At 39.3% G+C, this 21,595-nt stretch overlaps 1 protein-coding gene across 1 annotated transcript in view; it reads right to left on the reverse strand.

Annotated features, from left to right (window-relative positions):
• The window catches only part of CA8 (carbonic anhydrase VIII), a 65,642-nt gene that overhangs the window by 13,031 nt on the left and 31,016 nt on the right, over positions 1 to 21,595 (reverse strand). Inside the window, exons 5-8 of the mRNA XM_009332109.1 lie at positions 12,419 to 12,514; positions 9,911 to 9,973; positions 8,443 to 8,491; positions 5,705 to 5,817 (exon numbers count right to left, since the gene is read on the reverse strand). Coding sequence (XP_009330384.1) covers positions 5,705 to 5,817; positions 8,443 to 8,491; positions 9,911 to 9,973; positions 12,419 to 12,514 — 321 coding nt within the window. The remainder of the gene's footprint in view (positions 1 to 5,704; positions 5,818 to 8,442; positions 8,492 to 9,910; positions 9,974 to 12,418; positions 12,515 to 21,595) is intronic.

Consider the following 21,595-nt stretch of genomic DNA (forward strand, 5'->3'; position numbering starts at 1 on the left):
CTGCTTCCATCTCCATCCCTGGTATCAGCATCAAGCTCTGTGTGATAAAAAAACTAAGAAAATCAATGCATATCTCAGCAACATTATACCTTATTGTTCAACAGTGCTGTTTTTAAGAGTCTGGTATTTTAAATAAGTAGTTGCCACTACTAAAAAAAATTGTGTTTGTTTTTGCTTTGGCACATTGACAAGCTATCTTAGCTGGATACAGCAAACCTACTGAAGGCTGACTTCCCTAGCCTGAGCCTTTGTACTTGTACTGACCCTGTGATGCCTTACTATCCAGCTCAATTGTAACTTGAAACTGAAGCTACACAGAAAGCAAAATGCAGCCTGAAATATTTAATCATTTTATCATCTAAGAAATTATAGAGAGTGAATTTCTCCATGAAAAACACCCTATGAGGGATTACAGGGAGAATACAAGTGTGATTCCAGAATTAAAAGAAATGAGGTACTAAACAGCAGGTAATGGCATTTTTATTTTTATATTGCCTGCAGAGAATACTTTCTTACTGCAACCTTGAAGACAACTGCCTTCATTGTTGTTTTCCACTCTACAGCAGAATTGATACAGACTTATTTACCTGATTTAGAGGCTAGCTCTGCGCTGCTGTATTTTCCTCAAAAAACAGTGTGCTTATAAATCAACACTCAGTTTCTTGCAGCTGAGATACAAGGCAACAGCTTAGACTGAAAAGATGAAAAGCAGAACAAACTGTAAAGCTCCTTGAAAGTGCTTTTAGAGGCAGAACTCTGTTTTGGAAGATTTTTTTGTTTGTTTGTTTAAACAAACTGAAAACAAACCCACTACAGGCTTGGAACTGAAAAAGTCTTCAGGAGACAAGTGCTGGTAAATCTCTGAACGGGTTTTGTAAAGGTATCTTCTTTCACCATCTGAATCAATTCTGGAAAGTCTGAAATAATTGTAGTTTAGGAAGGAGCATTTTACAAGAATGTGGCTTTTGTTTGATCTTTTGAGAATGAGAGACTTCAAACAAACACAGATGAAGGAGAGGGAAGAGCAGACTCTCTGAAAAGCTGGCATTTGTAAGCTGTCTCCTACAATAACTGCAAATGCTCTGCCCCAGTCCCCACAGTGAAATCTTTCTCTGGGAGGTACTCCTCACAAAGCAGCTTCCAGTTTCTTCAGTCAGGAAAGTAGGACTGACCTGATCCCTGTGCCTGCTCTTTAGTCTTCAGGGAAGTCAAGAATTGAAGCCCTGCTCCGAGGGGGAATTGCTTCTGAGCCCACCAGCCTCCTTGGTCAGTTTTTCATATCATGCTTCAGACCCCCGTGACAGAGACCCTCTATATACATGGTGGTCTGCCTCACTCTTGAGAAGCAGTTGTCAGAAAAGGACATTGGCTGTGCTGATGTTACTTTTTGTATTACATTCCCATGTGATAAGGCAATAATATGTGTGCCCCACTTATCCCGCTTCCTCTAATATGGAACCATTTACTATCTCCTCCCAGCCCCTCACAAGTCATTGCTGTGAAGTACACCCTGTAGGACTGCCGAGGAAATAGATATTTTAGAGGCATATGGCTAAGCACCCTTGGATATTCACACACTTTCAACAGGAATAGCCATTTATAAAAGTTTTTCTTGTGCCCAGAAGCCACTAAGGATGACCCAGGCCTGTTCACACAAAAATGCAGGATCCAATTCTAATCAGTGAAAGGATAAATACATGTTAGCATTTCTACTGAGTAAAAACAAAGTTAGTTTATATTTTGTAGAATTTTGCAAGAATGTTTTTACCACTTCCCAGTATTCAGATCCTGAATACTGCTTTCTTCTGTTTCACTTAAAATTTTGCTGAAGAATAGAACACACAAAACGAAGAATTTGCATGTTTTCTCTACAAACATTTCTTCTATATGAGGAATAGAAGCATCATCCTTCTGTTTGAAAATTTCACATGCCTCCATGACACCTTCCAAGAACACAGACCTGTTTCCCAGTAAACAGAATGCTGTGAACCTCTCAGAGTGCTTTATTTCACAAACTACATAAATTTTGCACAATTCCCACTCCAGCTCCATATGCTCGTTACTATTTCTGTCCTTTAGGAGGTCTTGATTTTGAGTGAGGTAGACAAAAGGACTAGAGACCTCACCATTCAATACAAAAACAGTTAACTCTGACAATGAGTACAGAAGAACAACAGCTCCTTGCTGCATCATTGTTTAAAATCCCTACTCTGAGTGGCTTAGACAATGTACTTATTCTGGGCTTCACTGAACCACAAAGCACATTACTCACAGATGTCCAATTTTTTAAAAATATAGTGGAGAGAAGCATGAGCAAGTCTTTTTCAATTATTTCCTGCTCTTTACTGGCCTAAGAGGAGGAATTTTTCTATTTTCTCCCATTGCATTTCAGCAGCGTATACGCATGGGCGAGATGTCTCACAATAGCAGTCAACACAGTCTTTCTGGGCTGTGTATTTCAACATAAGACAAGTGAGGACGATAAAAAACACAAAAGGAGGGCAGGAATATGCAAAAAGAGCACTGCAGGGTGCAGCTTTCCAGACAAGCTCCTCTCCACTGAGGTCAGTAATAAAACTCCCAAGAACCGGATTTGCAAAGCCCTTATTCTCCAAGGGAGAAGAGTCGCTTGCACACTTTATCCAGACCTCACAGAACCACCTGTGAAGGAAACGGCTCTCTGATGGAAGTGAAGCCTCATGTCAAAGAAAATGACTTCCAGTGAGGAGACAGCACTGGACTCCAGGAAAGCACATCCTGGAGTTGCTGCAGTCCTCGCTTGCCGTTTTGCTATTCATATAACCAACACACTCAGATCCCAGCTGCTGAAGTGAGGTGCATATGGAGATGAATCTCCTTTCACTTAACGGTGACTTAGATCAGTAGCAAATCAACTCATCAGTATCAACTTTACTATCTATAAATGTCTTCAGGAGAAACAGAAAAAGGTTCTCTACTTTACAATGGTCAGCCTATTATGCCTATGCCAAAAAAGTTACTTCTCCATTGTTTCAAAATAAGTAAATGTGAAAATATATAGATGTGACCATGAACTAGAATTGGAATTTTATTCATTTTTTCCCCTTATGACCCACAGTTTGTTAAGCTAATCAATATTGCTATGTTTATTACAGAAAATGAGAATGTGAATGAGTATCTTGTCTCCAATATATTAACTAGCTTCATCAAAGGAAGGCAGTAAAACCTACTCCATATCAGACTGTGTCATCTTTATTGCTACTTGTTATTGACACTCAGAAGTTGGTTATTTTATGGCCTGAAAAATGAAAATAGCAAGCCTTGAATTTGTCTCTTACTGGCTATAACCACAGATGATACTAGTATTTATATAAATCGCTTGAAGTTTCATAAGCTGTGTTCATTAGTATCCCACAGAAGAAAGTTCTACAAATTAATGACACGTGTAAAAATAATGTATTTAAAACCATTAAAAACGCATTTTCACTGATACCTATGCTTTAATACCACAAGCAGGCTTAATAAAATTAAATGCCTTTACCAGCCTTCCATGGATGATGCAGAATGGTACATGCTATACTACATCCTCTTATTTTCCATAGACAAAAGCCCTTGCATTTCTAATCCCTCCTTAAACAGAATCTCTCATAGGTACTCATGCCCACATGCACAAAAGAGGCCAGATACTTAATTGCAGCCAAAATGCTAATTACAAGTTAAAATCTTGGATGTCTAGGCTATAGCAAAATATTCTGGCACCCCCAAAATCTTATTCTGGGCATCCTGAAGAGCTATCAGTCCCTTTTGGCTTTAGAATCCCAGAATCACTGTCTCTCACTTACTTGTCCCCATGTTTATTTTCAATTGACATTCTGAAAGGAGTATCTGATGCAAGTAAAATTTTTATCCCACCTTAGTGAAAGTCCTTCATGTTCTTAATAAGTCCTTTCTGCTCTACCTCAACTTTAATGCTGCTGCATTCATAACTAGCAGTGAGGATTTTTTTTCTAATTGATGCTGATCTACAGCGAGTACAAAGTATTGTGGATCATCTTGGCATAAGTCCGCTCCAATCTCTCACTCTGCCCCAATGCCATGTCTCGCCTGCATACTGTGTCAGTGGCAGGGAAAAAGCCCCTCCATGGCTTGTACGCCCTTCATCACTGCAATGTTCTTGTTTGATTGGATTTATACCAAAGTAATGCAGCAACACAAACCAGCTACCCCTCACCTAAAGAAGGCCATGGTTATGAATCACACTCTTTTCCCCAGGCACTGTGGACCGCTCTTTTCCCCAGGCACAATATTCTCTTCTGGAGACTTATCCCCTTCACACCACGTTGCAACATCTTGTTTTCTTGTGGTAAATAAGCACATAATAATATTAACTAAAGTTGCATTTCTCTGCTTAATTCCTCTTTCATTCATCCCCTCACCGTCTCCCACCACATGTGGATGGCTTGAACTGTGCCCTCCTCTGTGCATTGACTGGATTAAAAGGGAATAGAGACTACAAAATCTGCAACTAGCATGAAATAAAATATCATACAATGTCTCAGTGTAATAGCTATGGTCTTTATACTTCTGATTAAGTCCTCTTACTTATCCATATCATATCTGGACAATTAGCTACCTAGTTACAAAATGCACTCTGTCTTTAAAAGTTATTCTGAATCTAGTAATGCCAACAGAGAGTTCTGTTTCCATTTACTCATTAGTAAGCAGCTATAAGACTTATCCTTTCACAAGCAAATAAATACCAGATTCCTGATGGGATACATTTAAGTTGCAGCTACCATACAAATAAGCTTATTGGGACCTATTGCTTTTATCCTATGATTAGAACTAGAATTCAGTTTTCAAATTAAAAGAAACACTGCCAATTTCAAATTGTTAAAATTGTTAAAACATTGTGCTGGGATTCCTAGCAAAATTTTAGATTAAAGCTGAAATAATTTAAATGTGACTTTATCACCTTCTATACTTTTTTCTCTTCTATTTGCACATGCTTCAGAGCAGGCAATGAAAATTAATGCATTCAGCTTCAGGGATTCACTTAAATTAAACCCACATTCCTCCAGTTGGGATTCACAGACTGTGGGAGAATATTCATCAGGAGTTTTCATTGTTTTTGCTGGGATTATTTGTAGACAGATTTGAAATGTTTGCTATAGAAAGGCTCACATGACTGTTAGATATAATTTAAAAAAAAAAAACTTTAAAATACATACGTGTGAAATAAAATTTAAATAGGTAATTTCCATTTGACATTTATTATAAAACAGAATTTTAAAAGAGCAAGATAATTTAAATATAGTTCAATGCAATATAGCTAGCCTGTACTATGTTAACATTTTTCATTCTCCAGGACACAGTGTCTCCCTGTGCTTTTTTGTTCCTTTAACATCAAAAAGCAGTGATATTTGAAAGCTTACAGTTACAAAGAATTGAATTTCTTTTGCCCATTGACTTCTTTCCTTCTTTTTCTTTCACTTAAATAAAGAATTATTTTAAATGCAGATGAGAAATGATAACAAGGTTTTTCATCTCTGACCTTTGCATTGCTTTCAGTGACTCAAAAGGCTTAACCTTTACTTGAAAAGCCATGTACTGATCTAATGGGATCTTCAAGGAGAACAGATATAATGCCCTGATATATATATTTGCACGCTATAACCTTTAGCTCATAACCATATTCCAAGGTCACTTTAAGCACAGCTGTTACCTGCACTTGGGACACAGTCAAAGGATAGCGAAATAATATCCAGGTGACACCTTCACTGCAGGGTGGAATGGTTAGAGAGCCCTCATACACCCAGTAGTCACGCAGTAGAGGATCTGAAATTAAAAGAAATGTGGAATTTTAATGACATTAAGGAAGATAATTGTGTCTTTCCAATTATGACAGCTTATGATAGCCATGGACTTGCTCATATGATGAAGTTAGTATGCAGTGAGTTAAGAGGTGAATTTATAACCTGCCAAGCACTGTCCCCTACTTTCTCATGTGAACATACACGAGCTTATGGTCATTATATTACAGTAACTTCCCTTGCAGATGAGTATTTTAAAGATGAAAATGCCACTTTACGGATGTGAAAAATAACATGCACAACTCCTTAAACTAACACATCAATGAAATAATATGGTGGGAAATAACTCCCGTTACTGTCAAAAGCTACAAGAGACATCCCGTTTTGAAGACAGAGGGACTGTGGTGATCACATTTTAACTGACTTCTATATTTAGGATATGTCTCAAGGATGAATTTATTTCATTTTTTAGAAAAATTCAGTGAAAACAGCTCAAGCCAAACTTTTCAGTTCACAATTCTGGTGACATATTTTTTGAGATGCACTGGTGTCTCCTAGCTTTGGAAAAGTGAGTTGAAGTTCACAGGGAAAAAAATCAAGGTTTATTTAAAAATAAACTTACTTTAATAAGTTTATAAACTTATTAATAGGTTTAAAAATAACTGTTAGAATAAACAGTTGTCTCTCAAGAAAACGTACAATGGTTTTAACTATGCATACATGTTTGATTTTAATTATTTTAATTTTAATTCCCCAGAGATTCCAGTCACACCACACTTCATAAGTGAGACTACACAGGGCTGCCCTTTGCTGCTGTAGGCCATACTCACAAATGACTCCCTGACACAGTTTAAGACGTACATATAGGAAACTGCCTCACTGTAAAAGAGGGGACAAGAAACAAACCTTGAGAGGAACGGGAGACAAAGGCTGGTTAATCATGCCATGGAGAGCTAGGGGGAAGGTTGTGACTAGCTTGACAAGGACAAGATGGGAGGTTGGAAACTGGAATAAACTTGCTTGTTTGATCTAACTTGTTACTGCCATTTCACTACTAGCTCAGAGGAATATCAGTGGAATTAAATCTTGCTAATGAAGCCTGTGATTGTCAGTTTTGTTTTGTTGGTGTAATTTTCTTTCTCAGTTAGGGAATTACATAGCAAATCCATTGAAAGCAAGTTGCATTGTCAAACACTCAAAAGTTAAGAACTGCAAGAATTCAGCCCATCCTGTGCATGCATTGTGACACCATCTTGTTACGTGATCACGTATGTCTTTTCTAGAGAGCCTTTCATCATTTACTTGCAAAGATAGATGATTTTCTTTTGAAAAGCATCTAATAACATTTGGATTTCTCAGTACAATATGTGGTCCTTGGTCTTCTTTTTCCCATGCTATTCAAATCCTGCTTGTTAGAAGGACCACATTTTCTCACTTTTCATATTTTCATATGCACTCATTTCTTCAGTGTCTGAGTGCTTCACAAACATGAATTAATTTATCTTTCCAACACCCCAGTGTGGTGAGGAAGGACAGGTTACCCCCACACTTTAAAGCTGGGGAACTGAGGCACAGAGAAGTTAAGGTCAAATGCATCTATTCATTTGAGGTGTTCAATATGAGATGCTTAGAACCTGATTTCTTAGAGTAGTTAACTTTCTATAGCACTTAATGCAGTCAGAGCACTGCTCCCATTGACTTCAGTTGGAGGTGTAAGCACTCAGCACTTCTGCAAATCAGACCCCATGATCTCAAGTCGGGCACCTAGAAAATGAGGAACACACAGTTAGAGATGACTTGTGAAAATTTTGGTTTATGTGACTTGATCAGCATCGAAGAGGAACTGTGAGGCAGGGGTCCTGTAAAAAATAACTTATGGTCACGCAATTAAAAGATGTTTTATAACACATATGCATGAAGGGGCACAGGCAGTCTTAATTCCTGCAATTCCTAATTGCTGAGCACTTGACTTTGCAACCTAAACAATATTCTCTTAATATAATTAATACAGTTTAATGTAGACCTGGATTACTTTGGAAAATTGAAGATCTTGCCACTATGACACAGAATTTAGCTCAGAAGGATTCCTTGCAGAAACACTCATCTTGTAGAGATGCATTTTCTAAAAATTGATGTTTTTTTCAAGACAAGGTAGAGGAAGTGGTTGTTTGTTACTGTTACTCTTTAACTTTTAGCTATATGTATTTGAATTTGCCTCCCATCGTCACTACTCCTTGTATGCTATACAACTGTCATCACATTATGGCATTGTCTTTTGATGCTGCCAAAAAGCTACTCTGGTAAGTGGGTAACCTTATGCTTCCTATTTTATGCTGAAGTAGAGAAAGGAGTACACACAGCTCCCCCTCCAGGTGGGATGATAAATCATCAAGAAAGCTAGCCACAGTGTTGCCAGCAGTGCATGGACTACAGTATCACATCCCACTCACACGATGATGGTGCGGATTTATCATAAGTTCCCAAGGGACTTCATCACTATCCCTGTTAGCACCACTAGGTGCAAAATGCCTTACCAGCTTACGGGACACACTCTCAGGCTTGCAGTTAGGCTATGCTTTAGATCAAGATTGTCTCAGCCTCTGCAATTAGCTAGTAATCCACCCACACAAAAGTAAGCAAAGGCACCTACCTGGCAATAAAGAGTTGGGATTAAAACAGGGTATTGTTTTGGACTTTCCCTGAAAAAATGAATACAAATCAATCTCATCTCTAGTTTCTTATTAAAATGATGATGAATGGAGAGGTAAAACACACCGTGTGTTCTTATAACATTAAGCCTTGAATTCCTGTGCAAAGCAACCTCATTAATAGCCCCCATTTAATCATCACTGCATTTGTCCTTGCAGCTATACAAGCACCTTTTTTTATTCTATTATATATTTTACTTCTAAGGTTATGTCAGCAATTTGTTAACTTTCTGCCTTTAGTACCTGGGCTCCTTCCAGGTCCTAGCCTTGAAATTTTCTACATGAAATTCAGGGGTTCCATACAAAATGAGTTTAAAAAACAAGGGCCAAAGTGAGCTTTTCCTTGACCCATCGGTCACTTTGTTATTAAGTGGATAACACTTAATAAAATAAAGCTGGTTCCACATATTTAATGCAAGAAAATTTTATGTATGCCAAAAGTACGTTTGATGTTGACCCTCTGAAAGTCATTAGTATAACATGCTCACAATGACAAGGCCTTTCATGACCTTCCTCTACTTGGCTGTCCTTTCAGCAATGAAACTGCAGAGTTCCATACACTGTTGTTTTCTCTGACAAACCACAACACCTTCATAAACAATGAGTTTATAATATTAAACATCATGACTGAAGTTTACCATATATTATTTGACTAAAAGAGGATTTTCAATTCTCTTCTAAAAACAGCTTTTAATTTTTCTACACTTCAGCATCCACTGAAGTGAATGGCTTATCTCTCCAGACCAATACAGAATGTCTCATTAATACATCTCAAAATCCTTTAAAATCAAAGGTAAGTATGATTATTTCTATGTTACAGACAGAGACTATGAAGCAGAGAGATGGAAGTAACTTGCCCAAGGTCATTTAAGATAGCATCAACATTCTGGAGAGCACTCATGTCTCCTCAGTCCTGCTAGGCTTATTATCTGTCCTTCAGGATCCCCACACATAATCCACCTGACAAGACAGCATGGTGTTTTTGCTGATTTCCCACTGCAAGTTAATATGGGTGCTCAGTTCATCTATTCTTTTCCTCTACAAATTAAAACCAGGTAAGTTTGGAGATGCTGTTGCTGCTGGTGTTCACTAAGCATGTTGCAGTGCTTGCATTCACACTGACTTCATGAAAATCACTGAAAAGGTAGTACTTGCAATCAGCTACTGGTATAGAAGATCAAACCTTCTGGCCATCAGAAAAGGAAGTAACTATAAAGACTGTATATTACCTAAAAGTACTGCAAAATGCTGAGCTTCCGATGCAGGCCACCAAACCATGGCTTTCACACGTGCTTTTACTACAGACGCATCTGAAACCCTTCACTTGGCTTCAGTGTTTCATATATGTCCTTCGCTCTCTCACTCTCTCTCTGGTCAGTGAAGGAAGCATTTCTTCAGACAATGCCTTACCTTGTACTGGATGTCCTGGAGAATTTCAGTTACAGCCTTTAGGCCTACATGCTCTTTTCCTATCTGAAATACAGCAAGCAAAGATGAGTTTCAGTATTTTGCTATTTCTGAAACTGTGAGGCAAGACAGAGGTCAACCAGAACAGTAAGTTCTGTAGTTGTTTTCAGTTAAGCTACACAACCTTGTGTGAACCAAATACACTGATACATGGCAACTCCAAACAATTAAAACACAATAAAGTCACCAGTCAAAAGTAAACAAGGTGTAAATAACTTTAAATCAGAGACAGAAACTCACAGAACAAGAGAAAGAGTCACAGTTAAGTCTGGTAAGCTTTGACTAACCCTGTTTTGCAGCATATACTGCATGTGGAGTCAAAATCATGCACCATTACGGCATATAAATGCCAAGGATACAGTTTGTCCTTACCAGTTTTTGCCAGAAAAGTACACAGAAAGGAACAGAGTGAACAAACATGACAGATGCTTTTTGAATTTGCTCCCACAGCGTTCCAGATCTGACCCAAGGTATCTCTGAAGCTTGGAGGAGTTTTTTCCTGCCTGCAGAGCACAGAATGGCAGATTCCCTCCCTCATGGCATCTCTGGGATCCTGCTCCCGGCAGCCTGCAGCACTGCCTTTATGGAACATCTTTAAGGCACAGAAGATGGGGCGTTCATAAGAAACCCGTTCTTGAAATAAGATATTCTTATTTTGTATGAGCGTTGTTCACCCTGTACACTGATTTCAGCTGCTTCTGATCTAAAACACCCATCCTAGGACCCTAGCTTTTACCTTCAGAACAACACTGGCAAAACAGTTAGACTCAGAACGGCCTTCCACTTGATTTCTTTGCCAACGTGTGCACATATGAGGTGAGGAATGAAGCAGGCATGAGTGAGAACGGGACAGCTGGACCCTGAAAAATTTGTTCGCTTTTTGTTTCTCTTAGAATAGAATGCCACAGTAGTCACTGGAAGGAAACAATTGAATGTCAACAATAGATAGGTTGTCATTTCTAGGAATTTAAGAGGATTTTCTTTTGTTTCAGAATGGGTTTTCCATTTAAAACCTTCTAAGTGGGTAAAAGATATTGAAATTACTTCAAAGATGCTGTTTCTAAATTAATAATCACCAAGGACTGTCACTTAAATCAGTGAAAATATTTTCATTTACCTTAAAATGATGTGTTTGAGAACTGTGGTGCAAAACTATTATATTTCCATGCCTTTAACAGGAAAAATGGTCACTGAATTTCCTGTCCCTGTTCCTTTAATAAACAGCATAAATACTATTTTTCCTTGGTCAATTGTAATTATATGATGCCTTTCTTGGCTAATGAAAAAGCCCTTTGGAATGCTTAAGAACTCTGATGAAGGTGAGAGACTAGAAATGGAAAATGTAACATTGAAGTTCAGATTTATTTAAGAACTTATATATAACTTTCTAACTAAATCGAAGGTTACCTCTGCTGGAATTAGAAGGTGACTTACATAAGCAATTATCACACAGCCCTCTAGGATACAAAACTGAAGACATTCTAACTTCCATTTTTAGCAGTTCTATCTGATTGTTGGAGCTGTAACCAATGTACCTTTAAATTCAAACAGAGGTAAAACTTAAAGGCATTCATAAACTTGTTACGGAATATGACAAATTAATAATATCACTGTGAAAGAAAATCCATTTGATCTAAGCACGAACTCTAAACCTCTTCCTCAAAACCCATTTAAATAAAACAGTTTGCCATTTCTTATGAGGAGGATGAGAATCTGGTGCTTGAGGACTAAAACTGAAAATCTTCTTTATAGAGTGCAGCCCTTGAAAAACCTTCAACAGCAATTAGATTATGGGGCAAATTTCCCAGCTTGCATTACACCTTCTCCCCAGCAAGCTTTCAGCCTCCTCATTGCAGCTTTTCTGAGGGTCTGTGGCAAGACTCTATACACTCTCAGACCGGCGCCTCTGAAGAATTAATATGACTCCACCTCGTATTTGTCCTGTGTGAAGAAACACACTTGTCACTGTGTTCAGAAAACACAATCCTACTACCAGTTTTCGGCTGTGCCAATGGGTTAGTAGGGTTTTTTTTCCTCTTTCCTCCTCTCCTCTGTATATTTCCTCAACCCCCAAACAGCAGGCCTGGCCAGGAATGGAGAAAAACACATTACAGAGGTAGTGAAGCACCTGTACCTCCTGACAGCCCTCATTCTGCCCTCAGAGGAATGGAGAGTGGATGTCTGCTTATAGTCAGTCACAGAGAGAGATGGCCGACTATGTATTATCCCTTCTTTAACTAAGATACTTTCAATATCCTCTTTAAACAAGAATTACTTATTTAGCACGTACATACACAGAAGACATGACTAAAGTATCTTTTGAATACAAAACCAGCAGTCATACATTGTTTTATTTTATGAAATCATTAAAAATGAAACAAAATGGAAAGGAACTTTTTTTCCTCAGACAAATGGTAGTGCATGATAACAAGTGCAACACAGGAAACTTACCTGCACAAACAAAGCAATAATAGCTATGCCGTGCTTCTTCCCTACTGCCTCATCAATGCTGCTGTACAGTGTGGAGTTCCAGTGCATTAGATGAAGCTAAAACAAAGCAGTGCAAATAGACCAATAGAGAAATATGTTTTGTAATAAAAAAAACACCAGCAGTTAATGTCAATTAACAAAGCCTCAACACGTGTGTGTGCATGCATGAATATACATATCTGCATGCCTATGGCTGTGCATGTATATCTATATAAGTGGATTCCTATTACAAACATCAGGAATCCCAAGAAAAAAAAGGTCGGCTGCAGAGAAAGTGATGTATAGCCAGTTACCAAATATCTACAATAAAGGTGTGAATAACTATGCTAATGATGCTAATGATGATTTACCAACTCCCTCACTTTGAATACTGAAATAACGTCACCTAATGAAACCCACCAGTCTTGCCTCTCAGCCAGCCAGCTCTCTTCCAAGGCAGGAGTATGATTATGGACGTAAGCTGTCCAAACACACGTCTGATTATCTTAATGTCACTTGTCTCACAAATCACCTCCCAAGATGAGTCAGTCAAATGTCAGTAGTAAGAGTAGGAGAAGTGATTTCAGGAAAGGTTAAACATAGAGAAAGTCAAGCAGAGAAAAACGGCTGGAGGACCACCTTAGGGACAGCAGTGAAAGGAATGCTAAAGAGTAAAACACGAGCCATCAACTGCCGCCTTCTGCAAGGTAACAGGGCCTGTAGGAGTTAATGCATGAATACAGGCCAGGCAGCAGGCACCGGATGGTAAACACGAAGGCTGTTCTGGTGAGGTGTCACAGCATGACTTGGGAAGTGGTGTTTGAGAAAAGTGCTGGAAGACAGACTAGCAGGCGGTTGGAAAGGGAGGAAGGAAGGGAGGGGAGGGAGGGGAAGGAGGAGGGTGCGAAGGGAGATGGGGGGAAGAGGGGAAAGAGAAAAGTGCTGGAAAACAGACTGACAGCAGGAAAGAGAGAAAGAAAGAGAGAGAGAGAAGGGGGGAAGAGGGAAGGAAGGGCAGAAGAAAGGAAGGAGGGAAAGAAGGAAGGAAGGAAGGAAGGAAGGAAGGAAGGAAGGAAGGAAGGAAGGAAGGAAGGAAGGAAGGAAGGAAGGAAGGAAGGAAGGAAGGAAGGAAGGAAGGAAGGAAGGAAGGAAGGAAGGAAGGAAGGAAGGAAGGAAGGAAGGAAGGAAGGAAGGAAGGAAGGAAGGAAGGAAGGAAGGAAGGAAGGAAGGAAGGAAGGAAGGAAGGAAGGAAGGAAGGAAGGGACAGCACTATCTAATGAGAGGCAATATGCATTTCAAACATGAGTTTTTCCAGCACTAATGCTAAAACGTAATCTCTGTGGCTGGGTCTGATAACATTGCAGAGCTTCAACATCCTAAGCACAGCTGCTTTGAAGTCTATCTGCCAACAACTTTTGCACATTCCACATAGATAAAACAGCTAAAAAAATACAAACTCTTAGATTTAATTCCCATTGTAAAGTTGTGATGAATGTTTTGCTCAGTCATGTGCCTAAGAAGTTAAAATGTCACCCTGTTATCTAACATTGTTTCTCCCTTCAGCAAAATTATTTTTTAAAACAGATAGTGTGTCTTCCTATTTCGTGTTTCATTTCTGCCCAGTAACGGCCTCTGTGAAATGCTTATTTCCCCTTACACAGCAGGAGTTCACTCTGGCATCTCAGCATTTCAGAAGACCAGCTCCTCAAGCGATCACTCTCCCCTTATTTAATCTCTGATGAGAATTTTTGGCACCCCTCTTGATGATTGTCGTTTCAAAAGTCAATATAAAATTTTAAATTAACATATTGTAAATCGAATTAAATTCCAAATTATCATACAAATAATTCTATTCATGCTGATCAAAGGCATCTGCTGTGGTAAAAACTTGAAACCTTTTTCTTAAAAAATACAATAATTCATTTGCACATGAGAACACTAATATAAATGTACTTGCCCACGGCTACAAAACTTCTAGACACACAAATGCTACCTGTTAGAACTAAGTTATCTCACTATCGCCGATGGATTTACTTGGTGCCATGTATTTTATCATCTGTAAAAAGCTTTGTTACACATTTGATTTGCCTTTGGCTTTTAAAGTAATAAAACCACAGGATCAAATAATGAGATTTCAGTCTCCAGCACTCACTTTAGCAGACACAGAACTACCACCACCCAAGAAGATAAAGTCAAAGCACTGCATTTTCCAAGATGAGCCTGGAGTTAGCATCAGCTATCCACCAGAGGGGGCTCATGGAGTCCCACGATCCTCGCCAAAATCCTCACGTTAAGAAGGAAACACGAAAGAAAAAGGTTGGGGTGTCTGCAGTCGGGATGGCAATGTCCTTGGTGCGGCGAGAACAGCGCTGTGTGGCACCACAACTCGGTTGGTTGGAAATGTCAAAGCAAGCTTGTCCTTTAATGGCTGGAACAATAGCGCTGACAGCGATCGCCAAATGTAAAGAGACCATGACTTTGACTGTGTCAACAGGCGGGTCTTGGCTAAAGTTGCTGTGGCATTCAGCAGCGTGTTACGCTCCTTTGGAGGTGAAGTCTAATCTGACATTTGTCTGCATTCTGACAACAGTGGTTTTTTTCTGAAGATTTGAAAGGAAAATGCTGAGCCTCAGCAAGAGGAAAATGAGCAAGCCCTTCAGACTGTACCAGCAATGACCCCAGTTTATCCAGAAACAGATCGTTGTCCTGTCTTAGGCAGCAGGCTCATCAGGGCAGAGACTTTCATATGATAAGGCTATATACCAGCTAGAAAAATGACACCAAAACCTCTGTGTAATACTAAAAAACATTAAGAGGTCTAGAATTAGTCTGTGCAGCAGCATAAGCAGCCTGACAGGAAGACGTGCTGCAAAATACACTTAGCTGCTGCATGAAAGGGGGAACACAGTGCGAAACACCCTGCAGCTGGAACTGCTTTACAAGGAACATACCTACTGGCCAGCACCTCTTCCCACATCTTCAGGGGACGTGGGAAGAGTAAGTTAAGTATTAGCTACACATTTTAAGAGTATCTTTAGGTCTCTGCATCGCCTCCAGGCCTCCTTCCTTTCCACCAGCTCAAGAGAGGTCAGGATGGTCTACTAAAAAAAAAAACAGAACACAAAGACAAAAAAGGGATGTATTTAAGGCTAATGTAGACATCCCTAGACTAGGTTCAGGTTTAGTAATCAACATTACTAAAGGTACTGAAATAGGCACTCAGCACCTTCTCGTCCAAAGGTTTCTGTAACTTTGAGGTTCTGCTCAAGGATGCTTAAAATACACAGTAGGCTCCTTGGAACAAGAATCATCATTTTGTACTGGGTTGCTAAAGCCCAAGGTAGAACGGACTTCTGGTCTGTGTTTAAGACGCTACTGTGTTACTCCCTCAGAGATGGTGATAATTACAGTGGATTAGTAATCTATTTTTCACACAGCAGGTTGTGAACTTGCTGTCATAAACACTGTGGTGCCAAATAGCATCAGCAGGTTCATAAATGGATTAGACAAATTATGGACAAGTCCAAAAACAGACACTAAAGAGAACAGGTAGAGATGCCGCCTCTAGAACTCCTAGTCCTATGACGGTAGATGACTGGGGAGTACAACAAAAAGTGGTCAGGCTAATGTGCTCTCCCTATACAGCATCCCTTACTGACACTGCTAGAGACAGAGTACTGGATGGACCACTGGCCTGATCCAGCAGCGTGTTTATTATGTTCCCATGTTCTGAATCAAGGTGATATTCGGAATAGCTATTCACAGAAAAGGTTCTGTCAGTAGGGATTTACAAATTGAAATTAGACAAGCAACCTAATGGAAAATAATAAATAATACCGTGATATTTCCTAGCAACAGGCCAGCAGGCCTCACATCTTTTGCTCTAACTCTGATAAGCCCATGCATGCACATTTAAATAAATAAACGGATGTCAACATGCACTTAAATAAATGGAAGTCAAATCAAATGAATTCTTCTACAGAGCAGGAAAAATGTAACTCAGATGAAAGCTGAGTAACTAAACAAAAAAGTGATTCAGAAAGGGAAGTATTAGCAAGGAAGTAGTAAGGCCTGAGTGTTCGTAGCAAAGTGTCGCTTTCAAATTGTGGTTTATCCTGTGTGTTCATGTGGTTCTCTGGAGCTGTTATGTCTTTTGTTCACTCTTTTTTTATTTGTAATATGACATCAGATAACAGTTTAAAAAAAAGATGACAAAAAGTCTACAAACATTACAAAATTTGAACTCTAGAGAGTACGGTCCACAAACAGCATGGCCTGTAACTCTTGCTAATATTTATGGGAATCAGATGTGCACAGAGGAAAGACCTTCAGTTTTACGTTGATTTAAGACAGCTATATAAAAAGTGCTTATTCACAAGGGGTGCCAGTCTCCAATATGAACACAACCATGTGGGTTTTTTTACATAATCAGCTGTAGTGTATTGGCAGCTTACCATTGTGTGGTTTTCATTTGGAGTACAAACAAGCTGCACATGTCAGTATGGCAGGAGAGGCTCTGCTCAACTTGTTAGTTAATGTTTTGATACTCGGTAGTTATGATGTTTCTATACAACCAAAATGAGTCAGCTATGCTGTTACTGATTATTGGTGGCTGGCTCGGCATGCCAGACAGTATATTTTTACAAAATAATCAGAAAGCTGTGAGAAACTCCTTAGCACTCAAAAAATACATTTTTCTCTTGGATAAAAAAACCATAATTTGGAGCCTCTTAACATTCCAGCTGTAAATCAAAGAATTGTAGCAGTGACTTCCTTAAAATCAGATGAACTGAAAAATCATAAAGGCAAATGATAACAAAGTGCTGATAAAGTTGATTTGTTCTGTGAACAGCTGGAAAGACACTCCTTCACAGGGAAGATTAAGTAATTATTCCAGGTAGCAGAGCGAACCTCGCAGAAGGATTATTCTGTATGGAACAAATTCTGAGAATCTTCTCAATGTTCATCCAGTCCCCACTCAACCAAAAGACTATTGATCCCAGTCCTGATGTCCTTGCTTAGGAAAAGCTGACACTGATGTTAACAAGGGGCCTGTCTCAAATCAAGACTTTTTCAAAACTGAGTAAGGACCTGAGCGTCTGGCTTTAAAATCAATAAACAAATGAAAATCCTACACTTAAATCCATTCCTTTCTCTACCACAGAAATATCCTTTATGTCAACACAAAAAGAAAAAGCCTGGGATGGTAGATTTTTACACAGAATCAGAGTCCCTGGGATGACAGATTCTGGCAAGAATCAGAGCCACTCTATATGACCAAGCACATTTATCAGCTCTGGATAAATGCTTGGAGTTTCTCTCAATTAAAAACAGTTACAAAACCACGTACATTTTTCCCCTGTCTGGGACACATAAAAACATATAATTACAGGATATTTTAGGTTGGAAGTCACCTCAGAAGTTCAACTGCCTCCTTCCCCATTCACAGCAGCACCAACTTCAAAGTTAGCTACTAATTCAAAGTCAAATCAGGTTTCTCACTGCCTTGTCCAACCAGGTTTTGCGTATCTCCAACGATGGAGATCCCACAACCTCTCTGGGTAACCTGTTCTGTGTTTGACCTCCCCTGTAGCAAAGATTTTTTTCTCCTTGTATCTAATCAGAATCTGTCTTGTTGCAACTTGTGTCCCTTGTCTCTTGCCCTTTCACACTCCCCAGAAGAGTCTCTGCCCAAGCATGAATTGCCCAGGACCATCAGAATGATGCCTCTTGATCGACTCCTGAATGATGTGTCTTTCACAGACCCTTTCAGTCATTCACCTGTGTGAATGACCAAGTTTCACCTAAGTTTACTTTCACCTAAGTTTATCCAACTTTCGCAATGTCAGGAAAGTCGCTACTAGCTCTGTAGCTCTACTGCAACATGCTGGTGTGCATCTGTCACCCAAGTGGCAGACCAAACATGAGACAGGCTCACGCTTTATCGGAAAACACACTCTGAAATAAATCACGACTAATCTTTTGTTATGACATATCTGATTAATGGTAAGGAAAGAAGAAGGAGTCTGTCCTCAAATGTTTCTGCACTCTTACACAAACTTAACGTTACAAATTTCCTATAAACCTGCACTATCTGGAATGACTTGCTCCCATAAAAAGGAGTCCATATACTGTAACTGCTTTCTTTATAAATACTTATTGCTAAACTACCAGAACCCTCATTTGTAATAGGATTCCTATAAAACACTGTTCAATGTGCAGTGTTTCCACTGGCTAAACCAGGCAGTCTGGAAGAAAGCACCAAGCCCACACTTCATTGGAGTCAAGGGGAAATGTGCCAACAGCAAAACTCCTCCTGACCTCCATGGCACCAGAACCAGGCTCTACAGGGGACTTACGCCTGATAAAACCACCAGCAGCTGAGGCAGCAGGCGGCAACATGAAACACCTGCCCAGCCTGGGTGTAGGTCCTGCCTCAATCTAATTGGCAACCATAGCCCATTTTGCAAGAGGTTGTGACATGGGGGATCCTTCTGTTGAACAGGCTCCTGTTTGTGCTCTACACACAGTAGCAGGCCATCGTTTTAAAATAATTCCTCTTCAGATCTGCATGTTAAACTATTAGAACATCAGACTGTGACACTATTGTCACTAGGCTTGCTTGAATCCATGCTGCTGTTGCAATCGCCCATTGTACTTTCTCCAATCTCTAGACTCTTACACTTTACTAAGGAGCTCATTATTACAAAAGCTTCTTTCTTCAGCGCATGCTGCACTGTGTGTAAATTAATCTTCTGGAAAGCTTTGTTCCTTGGTCAGAACTAGGTTATACAGCTATTTCTTGTTAGCTGTGCAACTAGCAATTACAAGCTCCAGAAAAGTCTGCTTAGTCTAGTAATATTACAGGCCAAGAAGGCATCTAAGGATGAGAGATACGTTATTGCTCTCATATCTTCCCAATTCTCATTTCAATTCACATAGGCTGTACCTCAAAAGACTAACAGGTGAATATTGCATCACCACATCTTAACCAGGGTTGCATCTAAAACACGTTAGTCTGGAAATTTTGAGCATATTACTTCTTCTTGTATTCCTGTCACTGCTGAGAAACAGTGGAGCTGAAACTCTGTTTTGATTCCACATAAGTGCCATCTCAGGGATGAATCTATATCCCTAAGGTAAATTAAAGCAGCTTTAGAGCTGCTCTGCTGAAGATTGTAGAGCTAAGACCTGTTTTCCTGGACTCACCCAAGTTTGTTAGAGATCAGTATATTCCAGTTTCATTCACAATACGCCATAAAAGCTGAGGAGGGAACAGTACAAATGGGAAACTCTGGCTACCCGGCCAGCATAAACTCTTTTCCCTGGTTTGAGAGGGATGAAATGAAGCTGAGGATTTCAGCTAGTAACAACGGAAGGCAACACAGCCCAGTCGTACAATAATGATGTGGAATTTCAACAACACAAATATTGCATGAACAACATCACAGGAGGACAAAATGTGGAAAAATTGTGTCTTGCTATTATACAGGTGCACAAGAATTTACGAGTTGCTACTTGACTTGGCACTGAATTGTTTCAGGAAGCAATTGACTAAGCTACTGGCAGTGACCATAACATACAGTAATTAAGTTCCAAATCCTCACAAGGGGACTGAACCAAGGATATGACCAGGGCACACAGCTTGAAGAAAAGTGATTAAAAAAATAGAAAGTTAGTTATTAACAGCCTGAAGGAGAGGTTTAGGAAATTGAAGTTAATGGAATTGATACAGAGGCTATTTGAAAATGTCTTAGGAGAAGCAGGAATACGTGTACATACTCTGTGCCACAAAAAGAGAAACAAAAACTCATAAAGTAACAAAGCCTGCATGGTTAAACATTACAGTTCAGTCAAGGTAAATATGCTTCCTTTGAAAATGCAAATGCAAACAAAAGCAAATTACTAGATCATGAACTCTGGGCAAAATCAAGAAGAGGACGAGGAAGTAGTCAAGGGAGTTAGGTTATTAATCAGTGTACTTGGTTTGTGCTTGCACACTTGAATTTTTCAATGCTTCTATCATGGATAGGTGCGAAAATGCCACTGAAGTTCAGTAGAAATTAAATCTTCTTTAAAATTTCATACATAGATCATTGTCATAAAAAAATGACATAAAGGGAACTCTGTGCCTACCTTTGAAAGCAACGCTAATTTCAGCACTGAGAGAGACAAGCTGAAAGCAGCGCCAAGAAACACAGATGACAACACTGTTAGCATTAAAAACCTCCTGATTAATAATAATGTGGGAGAAGGGAAAGCACAGCTTCTGCTGAACTTCTGCTTGTTACAATTTACTGAAAGTGTTAAAGATCTAGCAGGTCTAGTCTGTGGGTTAACCGTCAGGCTCCAAGTATGTACAGAACAAGATGACATTCCCTGAACAAAGAAGTCTGTAATCTAAAATCAGAGAAATTAGCTGCAAACAAATCAAGTTGGAGCAGAGTACAAGGTATCCTGGAGATACTGTTTAAACAACTTCGCAGTCACAGTGTGAGATACTGTATGTCTCAGGTCAAAAGCTAAATTCGCAGCTAAAACATGCAGAACAAATGCTTGACTGGGACATCAAGGTAGTCCAGAACCCTTGCTGACTGGTACTTTCCTCTCCGTGAACATCTTTGAAAGAGGATGGAACTGTAACATGGCTGTAAATAAAATTATTTCAGTTGGATCATAAAAGGAAGGGTTGCAAAGACACCTTTCAAAATCTATTCTCTTTCCAAAAAGCCAGCCAAGCAACCGCAAAAGTAAGGTAAGGAGCAGTGGGACTACTGAATTATTTGCATCATCTCAGGAAACACTCTCACAGTTGCTGTGGTAAATCGCTTGTGCTAAAGAAATATCTACACTGGTAAGCCATACTGAAGAATAATAATAAAAACATTGCAACATCTAATATTAACAAGGGATCCGTGGTCCTTTTGAACAGTCTAATCACATGCAGTAGCCTCATTTCATATAAGACAAAGAACTGTTGGTCCATTGAAGAAATGAAATTAACAGCAGGAAATAGTGATGTATATGGAGAGATTCAAAAGACTACAGCTACGAACAGTAAGCTAAAAAGAAAAGTAATGGGAACCATAAAATATCCAACTGAGTGCTCTTCTTTCTGTTCTGGCAAAAGAAGCTAAAAAGCTAAAAAAAGAAAATTAA

This window comes from Pygoscelis adeliae, unplaced genomic scaffold, assembly GCF_000699105.1.
Source record: "Pygoscelis adeliae isolate BGI_AS28 unplaced genomic scaffold, ASM69910v1 Scaffold98, whole genome shotgun sequence".
In the NCBI taxonomy this organism is placed as follows: domain Eukaryota; kingdom Metazoa; phylum Chordata; class Aves; order Sphenisciformes; family Spheniscidae; genus Pygoscelis; species Pygoscelis adeliae.